Source organism: Nerophis lumbriciformis, linkage group LG15 (genome assembly GCF_033978685.3).
Source record: "Nerophis lumbriciformis linkage group LG15, RoL_Nlum_v2.1, whole genome shotgun sequence".
NCBI lineage: Eukaryota > Metazoa > Chordata > Actinopteri > Syngnathiformes > Syngnathidae > Nerophis > Nerophis lumbriciformis.
Window position 1 is genome coordinate 13344555 of NC_084562.2, and position 14163 is coordinate 13358717.

The following is a 14163-nucleotide window of genomic DNA, read 5'->3' on the forward strand; positions in this document are numbered from 1 at the left end:
ATATATATATATTATTATTTTTTTTGCATTCTTCTTTAGTTGCGTTATGCTTTTTTACTGGCGCTGTTTTGTACTGTTGTTGTACTATTTCTGTACTTGTTTTAATTATTATTATTTGTTGATTTTAGGTAAATGTTGCATATTGTAAATAAAGATTTTTAGAAAAAAAAAAGAAGAAAAAAAAAGGGTCTATAGTAATTTTTTTATTGAAGCGTGACATTTGCAACACACATTTGGCATCATATAAGTAGCTATAAATGTATGAGTCTGCCAATGACGCTGCGTGAATGTGACAGTTTAGTTAAATCAAGTATACGAGAGGAGGAGGAGGGTCTGAAGGAAGAGAGGAGGAGGGTCTGAAGGAAGGCACACTAAACGTAAACAACCATGAAAGTTCAAATCCCGGGTAACTAAATGGTTAAACGCGTCACTTCTATTTAGTTCCCCCGCACAGGGCGAGTGTCTTTTCGAATCACTGACCGAAAAAAACAACCGGAGTAAAAAGTTAACGAAGCGTTGAGAGCACACGGAGAAGACGCGAAAATGTCGACTTTTCCTCACCATCAGGGGACCGGGCGGAAGTATCCAGATGCGGCCCCGGGACAGAGCTCACCGGACCGGGAGCCATCATCAGGGACGGACCCTCCAGGGACATTCAGAGACAACTCTTTCTCTCAGATGAACAAAATGCCCGCTCGGGATTCAGACAAGCGCCAAACAACCAGCGAGCCGACGCAAATTCATCTCCAGCCCTACTTGCTTCAACCCCGCATGTCGGGGCGAATGTCGGTGTACAGCAGCGGAGCTCGGCCCGTCCTCACCCACTCCTACATCCAAGGACGTGTCTATAACTTTCTAGAAAGGCCGTCCGGCTGGAAATGCGTCATTTATCACTGCACTGTGTGAGTGTTAACTTATTTCTAATCCATTGAGGTACAAGGGTATGAAGAAAACGGTATCCAAAGAGTGGCCCGGGGGCCAATTTGGCCAAAAGATGCGTTTTTTTATTGGCCCTCGTTATATTGTAAGTTAAAATGTATATATCTTTAAATCACATGTATTCAGTGGTGTGCCGTCAGTAGGGATGATGTTTGATAAGAAATTATTGAGTTCGAGCCTATTATCGAATCCTCTTATCGGACTGATTCCGTATCGATTATCTTATCGAGTCCAGATAGGTTGTTGTATATGGGAAAAAACACCCAATATTTGGTTTAATAAAAGCTCACTTTTATTATATAAGAAAAAAAAAATCTAATAAATAAATAAATATTGACTGTTACCCCCCTAAAAAAATAAAATAAAATAAATAAATATTGACTGTTGTTACCCAAAGTATATTAAGTGGGATTTTTCAGAAAAACAAATATATACAGTAACACAAAAACAACCTGTCTCTGTGATCACTATATGTGTATAAATAATAATATAGTGTTAAATAAAATCAGTCCCTTGGGCACAAAACTGAAAATAATACAGCTCTCCAAAAAGTGCACTTCTGCTGCTATTTGACATAACTGTTTGTTATGATGCTTTGACATTTTTGCACTTTATTTCTTTATTGAAAAAAAATTCTATGAAGCGAAAAGTTGTTTGCAAATGTGGTTACAATGCTAAAAAAATGAAAAGTTAAAGCTAAAAAAAGAAATACACTTTATTGAGTTAACATTATTTCTTTATAGAGGGAAATATGTGATGTTATGAGCTAGGGAATATAAAAACTACACTACCCAGCATGCAACGGGAGTGACGAGCATGCTCGGTAGCCCCGAAAAGTGTTGTTGCATGTCGTCACCCGGCAGCTCAGAATGAGGTTATGAGCACGCTGTGAAAGTAAACGTCAAGAACTCAGCCAACACGCCTCGTCTGCATTATTTATAATTAGACAGACAACACATATACAGTGTGATTTTGTTTTGTTTACAAGGAAAGAAAAACAAAAGTTAAAAAAGGGAGATGTATGTATGTGCTGCGGTTGCTTTAAGAACGTTGCGACAGCTGCCGTAAAGGAGGTGCGTTGCTAGCCTGGTTGCTATGTTTCCGGTTGGTCGTAAAAGTGTTCGTCATGTGTTTGTACCCTGCTCAAATCTCTCAGTAAAGTTATTCATTGGATTATACCTTTTGTTTTGAACTTTATTACACCTTGGAGCGCTTTTTCCGGTCCATTGTTTTTCCTGCTTTCCCTATCTGCGCCTAATGACTGAGCTACGTGACGTCATTTCTTGTGATGTCCCACGGAGCATTTCTGGTCGGGACGGGATTCGTTCCCAGGGATTCGAATAAAGAACCAGCTCTTTTTCTTTACTATAGTGGTCTCGATAACGGTTACCGGTTTTCAAAAAGGGATTCGAATCCGAGGACTCGGTTCTTTTCTTATCGAACAACCGGGAAAATCGGTTTCGAGTATCATCCCTAGCCGTCAGGGCGAGCAACGCCTTCTCTGCTGGCCTAACATAACCAGAAATCATGTTCATAATTAAAGATAAAAGTAATTTTTTAATTTACTTTCCCTAAATATCTAAAAGTATTCATATTCTCTTCATGTCATGTTATGCTCCTTCCAGCACTGTTGTTTTTAGGTTATAGAGTTTTTATCCAATCAGAATTCAGCTATCTTATGTTGCCATGTTGTACGAAATCTGCCTAGAGCCTTCAGAATCAATAATGCAGGTGTCTGCACTGTAAGTGAACGGACACAAACGTTTGACAGACAGTTGCGATAGCCAATCAGATCACGAGTTGTTGTCAGTAAGGCCTTCTAGATGGCCTAAAGCAGTGTTTTGCAACCACTGTGATGGCACACTAGTGTGACGTGAGATACAGTCTGGTGTGCCGTGGGAGATTATGTAATTTCACCTAATTGGGTTAAAAATATTTTTTGCAAACCAGTAATTATAATCCGCAAATGTGCCGTTGTTGAGTGTCGGTGCTGTCTGGAGCTCGGCAGAGTAACCGTGTAATACTCTTCCATATCAGTAGGTGGCAGCAGGTAGCTAATTGCTTTGTAGATGTCGGGAATATGCGGGAGGCAGCTTGTAAGCAAAAAGGTATCTAACACTTAAACCACAAATAAACAAAAGGCGAGTGCAGCTAAAAAAAGCCATTGAAGCTTAGGGATGGCTATGCAAAATGAAACTGAAACTGAACTGGCTGCAAAGTAAACAAAAACAGAATGCTGGACGACAGCAAAGACTTACAGCGTGTGGAGCAGACGGCGTCCACAAAGTACATCCGTGCATGACATGACAATCAACAATGTCCCCACAAAAAAGGATAGCGTCCGCACAACTGAAATAGTCTTGATTGTGAAAACAAAGCAGGTGCGGGGAATAGCGTTCAAGGAAGACATGAAACTGCTACAGGAAAATACCAACAAAAGATTGAATTGATTAACGTGGACCCCGACTTAAACAAGTTGAAAAACTTATTCGGGTGTTACCATTTAGTGGTCAATTGTACGGAATATGTACTGTGCTGTGCAATCTACTAAACAAAGTTTCAATCAATTCAATAAAAAAAAAAAAAGAGGAAAAGCCACCAAAATAAGAGCGCAAGACAAGAACTAAAACACTACACATAGAAATAACACAGAAAAACTCAAAATAAGTCACGCCGTGATGTACACCTACTTTGAGACAAGAGCTTTATTGATGCATGGTTGGTTATGGTTTGAATTCATATCCAACAATTGCGAGAACAACTTTTTCTTGTCAATATCGGCTACAGAGTTTCATTTTTTAATGTTTTCTGCTGGTGGTGTGCCTCAGAAATTTTTCAATGAAAAAAATGTGCTTTGGCTCAGAAAAGGTTGAAAAACACTGGCCTAAGGCAGATATATAGTGATGTTATGAGCTAGGTAACATAAGAACTCCATTACCCAGCATGCCACAGTAGTGAAGAGCATGCGCAGTAGCCCCGTTTAGGTTGTTGACTGTAGACATGCAGCGGGATGTTTTTGATGAGCACGCTGTGGAGTAAACTTTAAGAACTCAGCCAACACGCCTCGTCTGCATCTTTTATGATTAGACAAGACAACACATATATTTGCAAGGCCATTTTCAAGAAGGATATTTAAAGAGAAACTACATCTTGTGAGACGATGTCGGCCAGCCCCGGAAGCTAGCTCAGCTGTCCCGGCGATGAAATGTGAGTTCAGATATTTTATTTCTTTATTTTTTCACGGTTAATATGTTTTTTGCAATTTAAATTTTGACAGTATCACATACGATATGTTTTAATTGCTGATACAGGTTTGTTGATTTTTAAATGCGCCAGAAAATAACCCGTTTTGTACAATTCCCAGTAGTGCGTAAATGTGTTCCTGTATAGTATATCTCCAACAATGGTCATGTGGTGACATCATTGATGGTATTTTGAGAGGTAATCATTGAAGTCGGACATCACTGAAGGCCAAGGTGGAAAACGCACGGCCCGCCACTGCATGTATTGCACTAATTTGTAGGAGTGTTCTGGTACAATATTGATATCAGTCCACTATCAGCAAAAAAATAAGTACCGTATTTTCCGGACCATAGTGCGCACCGGATTATAAGGCGCACCGCCGATGAATGATCTATTTTCGATCTTTTTTCATATATAAGGCACACCGGATTATAGGGCGCATTAAAGGAATCATATTATTATTTTTTTTTTCTAAATTGAAACCACTTTCTTGTGGTCTACATAACATGTAATGGTGGTTCTTTGGTCAAAATGTTGCATAGATTATGTTTTACAGATCATCTTCAAGTCGCTTTCTGACAGTCGCTTCAGGATGCGCCGTTTTGTGGGCGGTCTTATTTATGTGGCTCACCTTAAGACAGCGTCTTCTCCCCGTCATCTTTGTTGTAGCGGTGTAGCGTGCAAGGACGGGAGTGGAAGAAGTGCATGTCATTATCCTTTGCCACAGGCAAAAACTGGATGCAGAGAAAGGGAAGTTCAATTCTCGGAAATAAAAGTGAATGTTTTCTCCTCCTATTGGCTTGCACCCTGAATGTAAAGTCTAATTTATGCCAACCTATTTTGATTGATGGCAAATAGGACAGTCGGAGCTACAGACGGAAAACTCCAGAGATTGTGAAAAAGTCGACTCCAGAAAAAAATTAGAATAAAGAATTTGGAAGTTCGGAACAAAAAGGAAGGCAAGGAGCTGATTGGTCAAAAACATAAGGAAGACTAATGAGATAGGTGTGTAAACAAAACAGAACAGAAAGTAAGCACTATTTAAATTATGTCACTTAAATCATAAACTCTTATACAAACCCTGCATATATTCACATTTAGCAAATAAATAATCCACATAAAATTTGAAACTGATGACCAAAAAATTAAGGGTCTACAATTTATTGAAAGGGCTTACTCATGGATCAATTGGCATTTGGCTATGTGGAGATAGGCTTAAATCTGTCCGAAGACGGCGAGAGTCTTTCTTTCAACAGGACAATGCTTTAATATCTGCACATAGCTAATCATGAGTTGATCCCACTGCCCAACTTGAAGCTCAGTCTCTAAGTCCCAGTCTCGCATATACCGTTTAATGGTTACTATGGGCTTTTGTCAGCATCGGTAAGGGTTTTAATGTTGGTGGAGGATCAGCGTATGTCTTCAGGGACAATTTTTTGGTGTCTACCACTTGACTTTCTTGACTCGTAACCTTCAGGATTTTTTGAGGAATACAACACTTACAATGGAGAGTTACAGCAGGCCTTGCTTAGTGTTACCTCCACCATTACATTCAGGGTGTTTGTTTCCTGGTACGTGGGAATCAGTACCGGTTCTCAATGAATTAGCTACCGTATTTTCTGGACCATACGGCGCACCGGATTATAAGGCACACTGCCGATGAGCGGGTCTATTCAGGTCTTTTTTAATATTAAAGGGGTCATATTATGATTTTTTTCTCAATTGAAAACACTTCCTTGTGGTCTACATAACATGTAATGGTGGTTCCTTGGTCAAAATGTTGCATAGATTATGTTTTGCAGACCATCTTCAAGTCGCTTTATGACAGTCACTTCAGGATGCGCCGTTTTGTGGGCGGTCTTATTTACGTGGCTCACCTTTGACAGCGTCTTCTCCCCATCATCTTTGTTGTACCTAGTGCAATAACAACGCCAGAAATGAGTCCCGTGAAAAACCGTCCAACCGGAACTCTCTAATAACTAAAGTTCCTTGGGTGAACAATGTAAACTCACTACAACGGTATGTTTTAACGCTTCCATGGCGAATTTACTGACAGATATAAGTAAGAACTTTACACTACTTTATATTAGAAATGGCAACAGCGGAGGATGAATGCCCTATAACAAGAAGATAGAGAAAAAGAAGAAGATTATTGACAACAACGTTTGATGCGCACACATTTTCAGCACTTATGCAGATCCCAAATACAGATCAGCAGGTAGTAAGGGGCGGGGGTGAGCCAAAGAGGATGCCCTGTTCTTTACGTGTCAGGCGAAGAGAAGATCAAACGGCCACATCAAAAAAGTACCAGTATAGCGGTATTGTCTCAAATATATACTGCTTTCTAAAATATACCGGTATTATACTTAATATGCGCACCCCTACCGTCATGTGATCAGGGCATTCTCGCCCATTTGTTTGTGTTGATGGGCTCATATTACCCATCCAATTTGAAGCTGAAATATTGCCACAAACGGGACATTTGGCTTTGTAATCATATTTTTTTTCCGAATTTGTGTTATTTTGCAGCAGGTCGTGAGTCGTGACTGTGCTTCCAGTGTGTGTAAAGCTGACGCCTCCATCTCCTTCCACCGATACAAATATTGTGAGTGAATGAAAAGAGGGCTCACTGTGTTCAGTTAATTCTTCTGTTGAATACACGTGCTCAAGTGCTGAGAGCGATGCACACCGAACCAGTTTGTAGTTCTAGAGTATTTAGCCCGCGAGAAGGTATATTTTGGACGTGACGAATGTAAACAGAGGTCACATCACTGGAAGTATATTACCCAAGGGGGTGTGGCTACAGGATAGAGTTGCTAAATGGGAAACGTTTTCTGAGTACCGTATTTTTCGGACTATAAGTCGCAGTTTTTTTCATAGTTTGGCCGGGCTCCATTGCGACTTATATATGTTTTCTTCCATCTTTATTATGCATTTTCGGCAGGTGCGACTTATACTCCGGTGCGACTTATACTCCGAAAAATACGGTAATAGAATATCATTTTGCATTACATTTTCAATGATTATAATGTTAGTAAATTATCTACTAAAAAAACAAAAATAATGTGGTACATAGGACATGTAAGTGTCAAAAAGTCAGCCAAAAAAGGTTGGTCGATGAGAATACATCTAAAGGTAAAATATAATGTAGAAATGCATCTAAAAAACGCAGTCTGTGGCGATAGAAATGTTCCTCTTTTTTCATCAGTTTTACTCTTCTTTTTTTTAAAAGGGTGCTCAGATGCCTGTATCTAGCTTCAAGGTTGTTGTTTTAATGAATGTATGTGCCTGTACACCCCGACATACAATATGCAATGAAAAACAAACTCAGATATTCTTCACAAAAAGTGTCTTACTTTTTCAAATAAAACAATAAGTAGAAATGACAGAGATAATTTAGGAAAATAAAATTTTTGTTTGATCAAGACTCAACAAACGTAAGGGGAGGTGTGCAAAACGTATATGGAAGTTCATTGGGGCAAAGATGCACCTTAGCAAGATAAGGCAAAACTAAAATGTTTTATTTTTTAAATTGTCCAAAACAAAAATGAATATAGTCGCGATCAAAAGTTTACAAACACTTGTAAAGAACGTAATGTCATGGCTGTCTTGAGTTTCCAATAATTTCTACAACTCTTATTTTTTTGTGATAGAGTGATTGGAGCACATATTTGTTGGTCACAAAAAACATTCATGAAGTTTGGTTCTTTTATGAATTTATTATGGGTCTACTGAAAATGTGACCAAATCTGCTGGGTCAAAAGTATACATACAGCAATGCTCATATTTGGTTACATGCCCCTTGGCAAGTTTCACTGCAATAAGACGCTTTTGGTAGCCATCCACAATTTTCTGGCAAGCTTCTGGTTGACATTTTTACCACTAATCTTGACAAAATTGGTGCAGTTCAGCTAAATGTGTTGATTTTCTGACATGGACTTGTTTCTTCAGCATTGTCCACATGTTTAAGTCAGGACTTTGGTAAGGCCATTCTAAAACCTTAATTCTAGCCTGATTTAGCCATTCCTTTACCACTTTTGACATGTGTTTGGGGGTCATTGTCCTGTTGGAACACCCAATTGCGCCCAAGACCCAACCTCCGGGCTGATGATTTTAGGTTGTCCTGAAGAATTTGGAGGTATTCCTCCTTTTTTCATTGTCCCATTTAAAGCACCATTTCCATTGGCAGCAAAACAGGCCCAGAGCATAATACTACCACCACAATGCTTGACGGTAGGAATGCTGTTCCTGGGATTAAAGGCATCGTCTTTTCTCCTCCAAACATATTGCTGGGTATTGTGGCCAAACAGCTACATTTTTGTTTCACCTGACATTAAATGGACAAAGATAAGACCTTCTGGAGGAAAGTTCTGTGGTCAGATGAAACATTATGTTCGTCCATGACATTATGTTCTTTACAAGTGTATGTAAACCTTTGATCGCGACTGTATATTAGTTGATAAAACCCATGTAACCCAGGCCTATTTCCACATGTGTGCCAAGTGAACTCTTATTTGTTCCAGTGTACCACACATTTCTTAGAGGCTATGAAAACCAGTTGGATGCACATTCCACATATGGAAGTCGTTTGGAATGTAGGATGTAATCCTTTCGCTCACTTCCATCTGTGCTGTGATACTGAGCGGTGTGTGCACTGATAACTGGCAATATGTGTCTGTCTGTGATCAGTAGTCAGTATGTGTCCTTGCACTAAATTAGTCCGACTTCTCAAATTGTTTGGCTCTAAACGAGCCTCCGACACGGAAACACCTTAATCCCATCGTGTTCAGTTTTTGAAGAGTCGGCCGAACACACCTGGATTATGCGATTGGAAACAAGATCTCTCGAGGGGGCGTGCGGCAGGAGACGACCCTTAGTAGCAGATGCCATTCAAATTTTTTTTAAGTGCATCAATGGTAGAAAAACAGCTGCTGCTGTCACATATACTGTATATACTATAATATTGTACATGGTCATTGGTATATATTGTATATATGTTATAGACATAATATAATATATCTGTATATATATTATTCTGTACACATATTATGTATATATTTGTATATATGTTAGATTTTTTTATCACTATGTTAGTCTATTTATACCTGCATTGTCCTTTCCATCCTTACACTTTCCATCATTGTAACTGAGCTACTGTGTTGAACAATTTCCCTTGTGGATCATTAAAGTTTGTCTAAGTCTAAGTCTAATAAAAGAAACAGACATTCATTTAAGAAGTTAGCTAAGGAAATGTAGAATGCCGGCTTAATTCGGACTCCCGAACAAAATACGAATGAGATATAGAATAAAGCAGGTATATTAATGGCGAATAATAAAGCGTACACAAAACGCTTCACGCTGCATTTCTGCAAGCCAACTGATTTACTTTCGGCAAGATAGCCCAAAACAATAGCAAACTTCCTCTAGAATAGTGTCAGTCAGGGCACAAACTGTCTTTTTCTTCAGATGTAAAAATCCTTCAATCAATCTACAGAGCCTTTAAGATGAACTTTAAGACATTCAAAAGTTTTGTTTCCATGATTTTCGTCCAAAAATTCCTTCGAAAATACACAATATTGCCAAAAGTATTTGGCCACCCATCCAAATGATCAGAATCAGGTGTCCTAATCACTTGCCCCCGGCCTCAGGTGTATACAATCAAGCACTTAGGCATGGAGACTACAAACATTTGTGAAAAAATAACTGCTCTCAGGAGCTCAGTGATTTCCAGCGTGGAACTGTCATAGGATGCCACCTGTGCAACAAATCCAGTCGTGAAATGTCCTCGCTCCTAAATACTCCAAACTCAACTTTTGGCTTTATTATAAGAAAATGGAAGAGTTTGGGAACAACAGCAACTCAGACACGAAGTGGTAGGCCACGTAAACTGACAGAGGGGTCAGCGGATGTTGAAACGCATAGTGCAAAGAGGTTGCCAACTTTCTGCACAGTCAGTTACTACAGAGCTCCAAACTTCATGTGACCTTCCAATTAGCCCACGTACAGTACGCAGAGAGCTTCATGAAATGGGTTTACATGGCCGAGCAGCTGCTTCTAAGCCATACATCACCAAGTCCAATGCAAAACGTCGGATGCAGTGGTGTAAAGCACGTCGCCACTGGACTCTAGAGCAGTGGAGACGCCTTCTCTTTTCCATCTGGCAATCTGATGGACGAGTCTGGGTTTGGAGGTTGCCAGGAGAACGGTATATTTCGGACTGCATTATGCCGAGTGTGAAATTTGGTGGAGGAGGAATTATGGTGTAGGGTTGTTTTTCAGGAGTTAAGCTTGGCCCTTTAGTTCCAGTGAAATGAACTTTGAATGCTCCAGGATACCAAAATATTTTGGACAATTCCATGCTCCCAACCTTGTGGGAACAGTTTGAAGCGGGCCCTTTCCTCTTTCAACATGACTGTGCACCAGTGCACAAAGAAAGGTCCATAACGACATGGATGACAAAGTCTGGTGTGGATGGACTTGACTGGCCTGCACAGAGTCCTGACCTGAACCCGATAGAACACCTTTGGGATGAATTAGAACGGAGATTGAGAGGCAGGTACATACGTATTATTTGTCATCTGTGCCAATATTACAGCGGACATCAGTTAAAACAAGTTGTAAGGATCCGCAAATGCCTCGGGTGACATCACAGGTCAACCAGAAAGTAAATTTAACCGGGCTAAAAGGAAATAGCACCCCCCAGTGTATGGGAGGCGCATGGGGCATGATCAAAGTCGCATTAGAGAGAGTGCATGGACACTTGGACTTCACACGTAAGTGTGAAAATACAAACTATTTGAGGAATCAGACTAACTTAGTGCATGGAAACGCGCGTGTGTTGTGTTGGAGACCCAGTGATGCTGCAGTGTTGGAGGGGAGGAAGTGAGCTGTAGTTTGTTAGTGCAGGTTGAAGTTGTTACTGTTCTTATGGCTCTGACACAGGAATCTGTTTTGGGGCTTCCTATTTATCTTGTACATCAATGATTTAGAACATTTCTCTGATGCTAATATGCATTTTTATGCTGATGATACGATTATTTATTGCTTTGGGCCATCTCTTAAACAGTCTTGTTAATTCCTTGCAGAAAGCCTTTGTTGCTTTGCAGCAATCACGTATTTATCTCAAACTGGTTCTCAATGCTGACTAGACCAAACGTATGTTGTTTTCCAATCATAAGAAGGTGCCTCACGCTGTGTCCAGGGAATATCATAGAAGTGGTGCATGAATATAAATACCTTTGTGTTTTAATTGATGACTTCCTTACTTTTATTGATAAAATGGTAAATAAATTCAAACCTAAACTGGGCTTTTTCTTCCGTAATAAGGGATGTTTTTCTTTTGTCTCTACCACATTTTTATCTGTGCTAGATTATGGTGACTTTTTTATGTGAATAATACTCGTTTACATTTGTTAAAATCTCAATGTGCTACAAAGTATAAAAATAAAAATAGAAAGTAAGAATATATAATAAAAAAATTAAAATAGAAATGAAATCAAGACACACACTAGATAAACACTAGATCAGTGGTTCTTAACCTTGTTGGAGGTACCGAACCCCACCAGTTTCATATGCGCCTTAACGGAACCCTTCTTTAGTGAAAAATAAAATGTTTTTTTTTTTTATTTCAAGACAAAGTTATGTTTTTTTTTACTGGTGCACAAAATGAACCGTGCATGAACATCACCTTGTTCAAAGAACAACACAAACACAACAAATTCCACACCTGCAAATCAGATGGAAAATTAGAGGGGAAATTGTTTGGGGGTATACATAATACGCCGATAGGGAGAAGTTTTTATTTACACGATTAGTTGGGTGTGTCTTGACCTCAGCGGCGGAGGCTCCGCCGAATCCCTGAGGCCGACTCACCGAACCCCTAGGGTTTGATCGAGCCCAGGTTAAGAACCACTGCACTAGATAAAACAGAAACATAGATAAAAATAGAAATAAAAGCATGAAAGCACTGTATAAAAACAGATAAGCAAGAAGTGTTTTTAAAAACAAGAAAATTAGATAAAAGCTGTGCTAAAAAGGTGGGTTTTTAGTCCCTTCTTAAAATGGTCGACCAACTGTGGTGCTCTAAGATGGTCGGGGAGAGCGTTCCAAAGTTCGGGAGCGGTCGAGCAGAAAGCCCGGCGGCCCATAGATTGTAACTTTGTCCTGATGGGTTTGAGGAGGTTAGTGTTTGAGGAGCGGAGGTTGCGGGTAGGAGGTTGAGGGGAAACTAGGTCCTTGAGGTAGGAGGTGACGTTGCCGTAGATGCATTGGTGAGTGAGCAGGTTAATCTTAAATTGGGTCCGGGATGCGATAGGGAGCCAGTGGAGTAATTTCAGAATAGGTGTGATATGATCACGCTTGCGCACTCTCGTCAGGATCCTCGCTGCGCTGTTTTGAATGTACTGGAGCTTTTTGATGCTCTTTTTGGGGACCCTGACGAGAAGTGTGTTGCAGTAATCAAGCCTGGAGGCGATGAAGGCATGGACGAGTCTTTCAGTGTCGGCTGGGGTGAGTGAGGGGCGGAGTTTTGAGATGTTGCGGAGGTGAAAGAAAGAGGTTTTGCACAGATGGTTGATGTGGGCTTCAAAGTTCAGGTGGCGGTCCATTTTCACTCCCAGGTTGGTGACAAATAGGGAGAGTGGCAGGTCCTGTCAAGAGAAGGTGATGTTGGTTATGGGGCATGTGTTGATCTGGCGTGGGTGCCTATTTTCATGACCATGGTTATTGAGCTATTGAGCTGCAGGAAGTTGATGCTCATCCATGCCTTTATCTCCTTCAGGCAGGTGGTGAGAATGGAGAGGGGCGTTGGAGATGAGGGTGAGGTTCGCATTGTTTGTGTTATGATCCGCTGCCCGGATCATATTCTGTTTATGTTTTCAGTTCGCTTGTGTTCTCAGCACCTTTTGAGTTTGTGTTTCTCAGTTGCCATGACGGCAGATTATAGTCACCTGCCTCTGGTTAGTGTTCCGGACGCGCACCTGTTACCCGGGCACTAATCAGAGGGCTATTTAGTTTACGTGCTGGCCTCACTCGGTCTGTTGGTCTTGTTTGCTCCCATGCAACAAGTTACGCTCTTGGTTTCGCTCATAGTCTGCATTTTTGATATTAGCATCTTTTAGCTACCCTTTTGTTTTCCGTGCCGTGGGCACCGCGCAGCATATTTTGTTCTGCAACTAGAATAAATCATTTATTCTCACCTGCAAGACGCTTCCTGACATCCCTCTGCATCTTGAAAAGACGACCTCCGGCATCACAATGCCCCGCAACCGTAACAGAAGACCAACAGCAAACAGTCTTTTCGAAGAGGGCGTGGATGATTCCGGCTACGGGACGTGGCTGGTCTTAAAGGCGATGGAGAGAGAGACTCTCCAGTATTCCCCTTTGGAGCGCGAAGACATTTTGTGGGGGCCTGACTGTTCGTTGGTCCAAATCGACTCCATCTGGCCCGGGGATGTCCACTCACAGCCAGCCCGAACGTGTCAGCGAAAGCGGAAGTCAGCCAAGAAGACGTCGGCTCGCGGCAAATACGCACCTATCCCACAACTTTTGCCTCCGGAGCACAGCCAGCTTCAAGCAGCCCAGGATTCTCCTCAAATAGTTGGTAATTATAATGACCACATTTTCAAAGATTTCTCCGGCTGGCCTGTCAATCACTGGGACTTCAGCTATGACGTCATCCCGTTGGCGCCCCCTAATGACACGCCCCCTGATGACATGCCCCCGTCCACTTTTGATGACGTCATAGAAAAATACATTGTTTTACATTCTGTTAATTCTTACTGTCAGCCACTTCTTAATGACTTTAATTCGACAATTAAACACTATGAGGACATTTTTTTAAATTCTAGGTCTAGTCAGTCCCACTCACCTTCTGACTTTCAAGCTCAGCCCCCAATTACTTTGGCCCCACCCCCTATGGCTCAAGCGCCGCCCACTCCTACGTTTTCTCCCTCCTGGTCGTCACTACAGTCCACTACGGGG

General features: G+C 41.0%; 1 protein-coding gene across 2 annotated transcripts in view; it reads left to right on the plus strand.

Annotated features, from left to right (window-relative positions):
• Positions 1 to 382: 382 nt before the first annotated feature.
• Positions 383 to 14163, plus strand: part of kcnq1.1 (potassium voltage-gated channel, KQT-like subfamily, member 1.1) — a 127297-nt gene continuing 113516 nt past the window's right edge. For both annotated transcript variants that reach the window (XM_061974820.2, XM_061974819.2), the window contains exon 1: positions 383 to 902. In XM_061974820.2, the coding sequence (XP_061830804.2) occupies positions 544 to 902 (359 nt within the window). In that variant the 5' untranslated portion in view covers positions 383 to 543. The remainder of the gene's footprint in view (positions 903 to 14163) is intronic.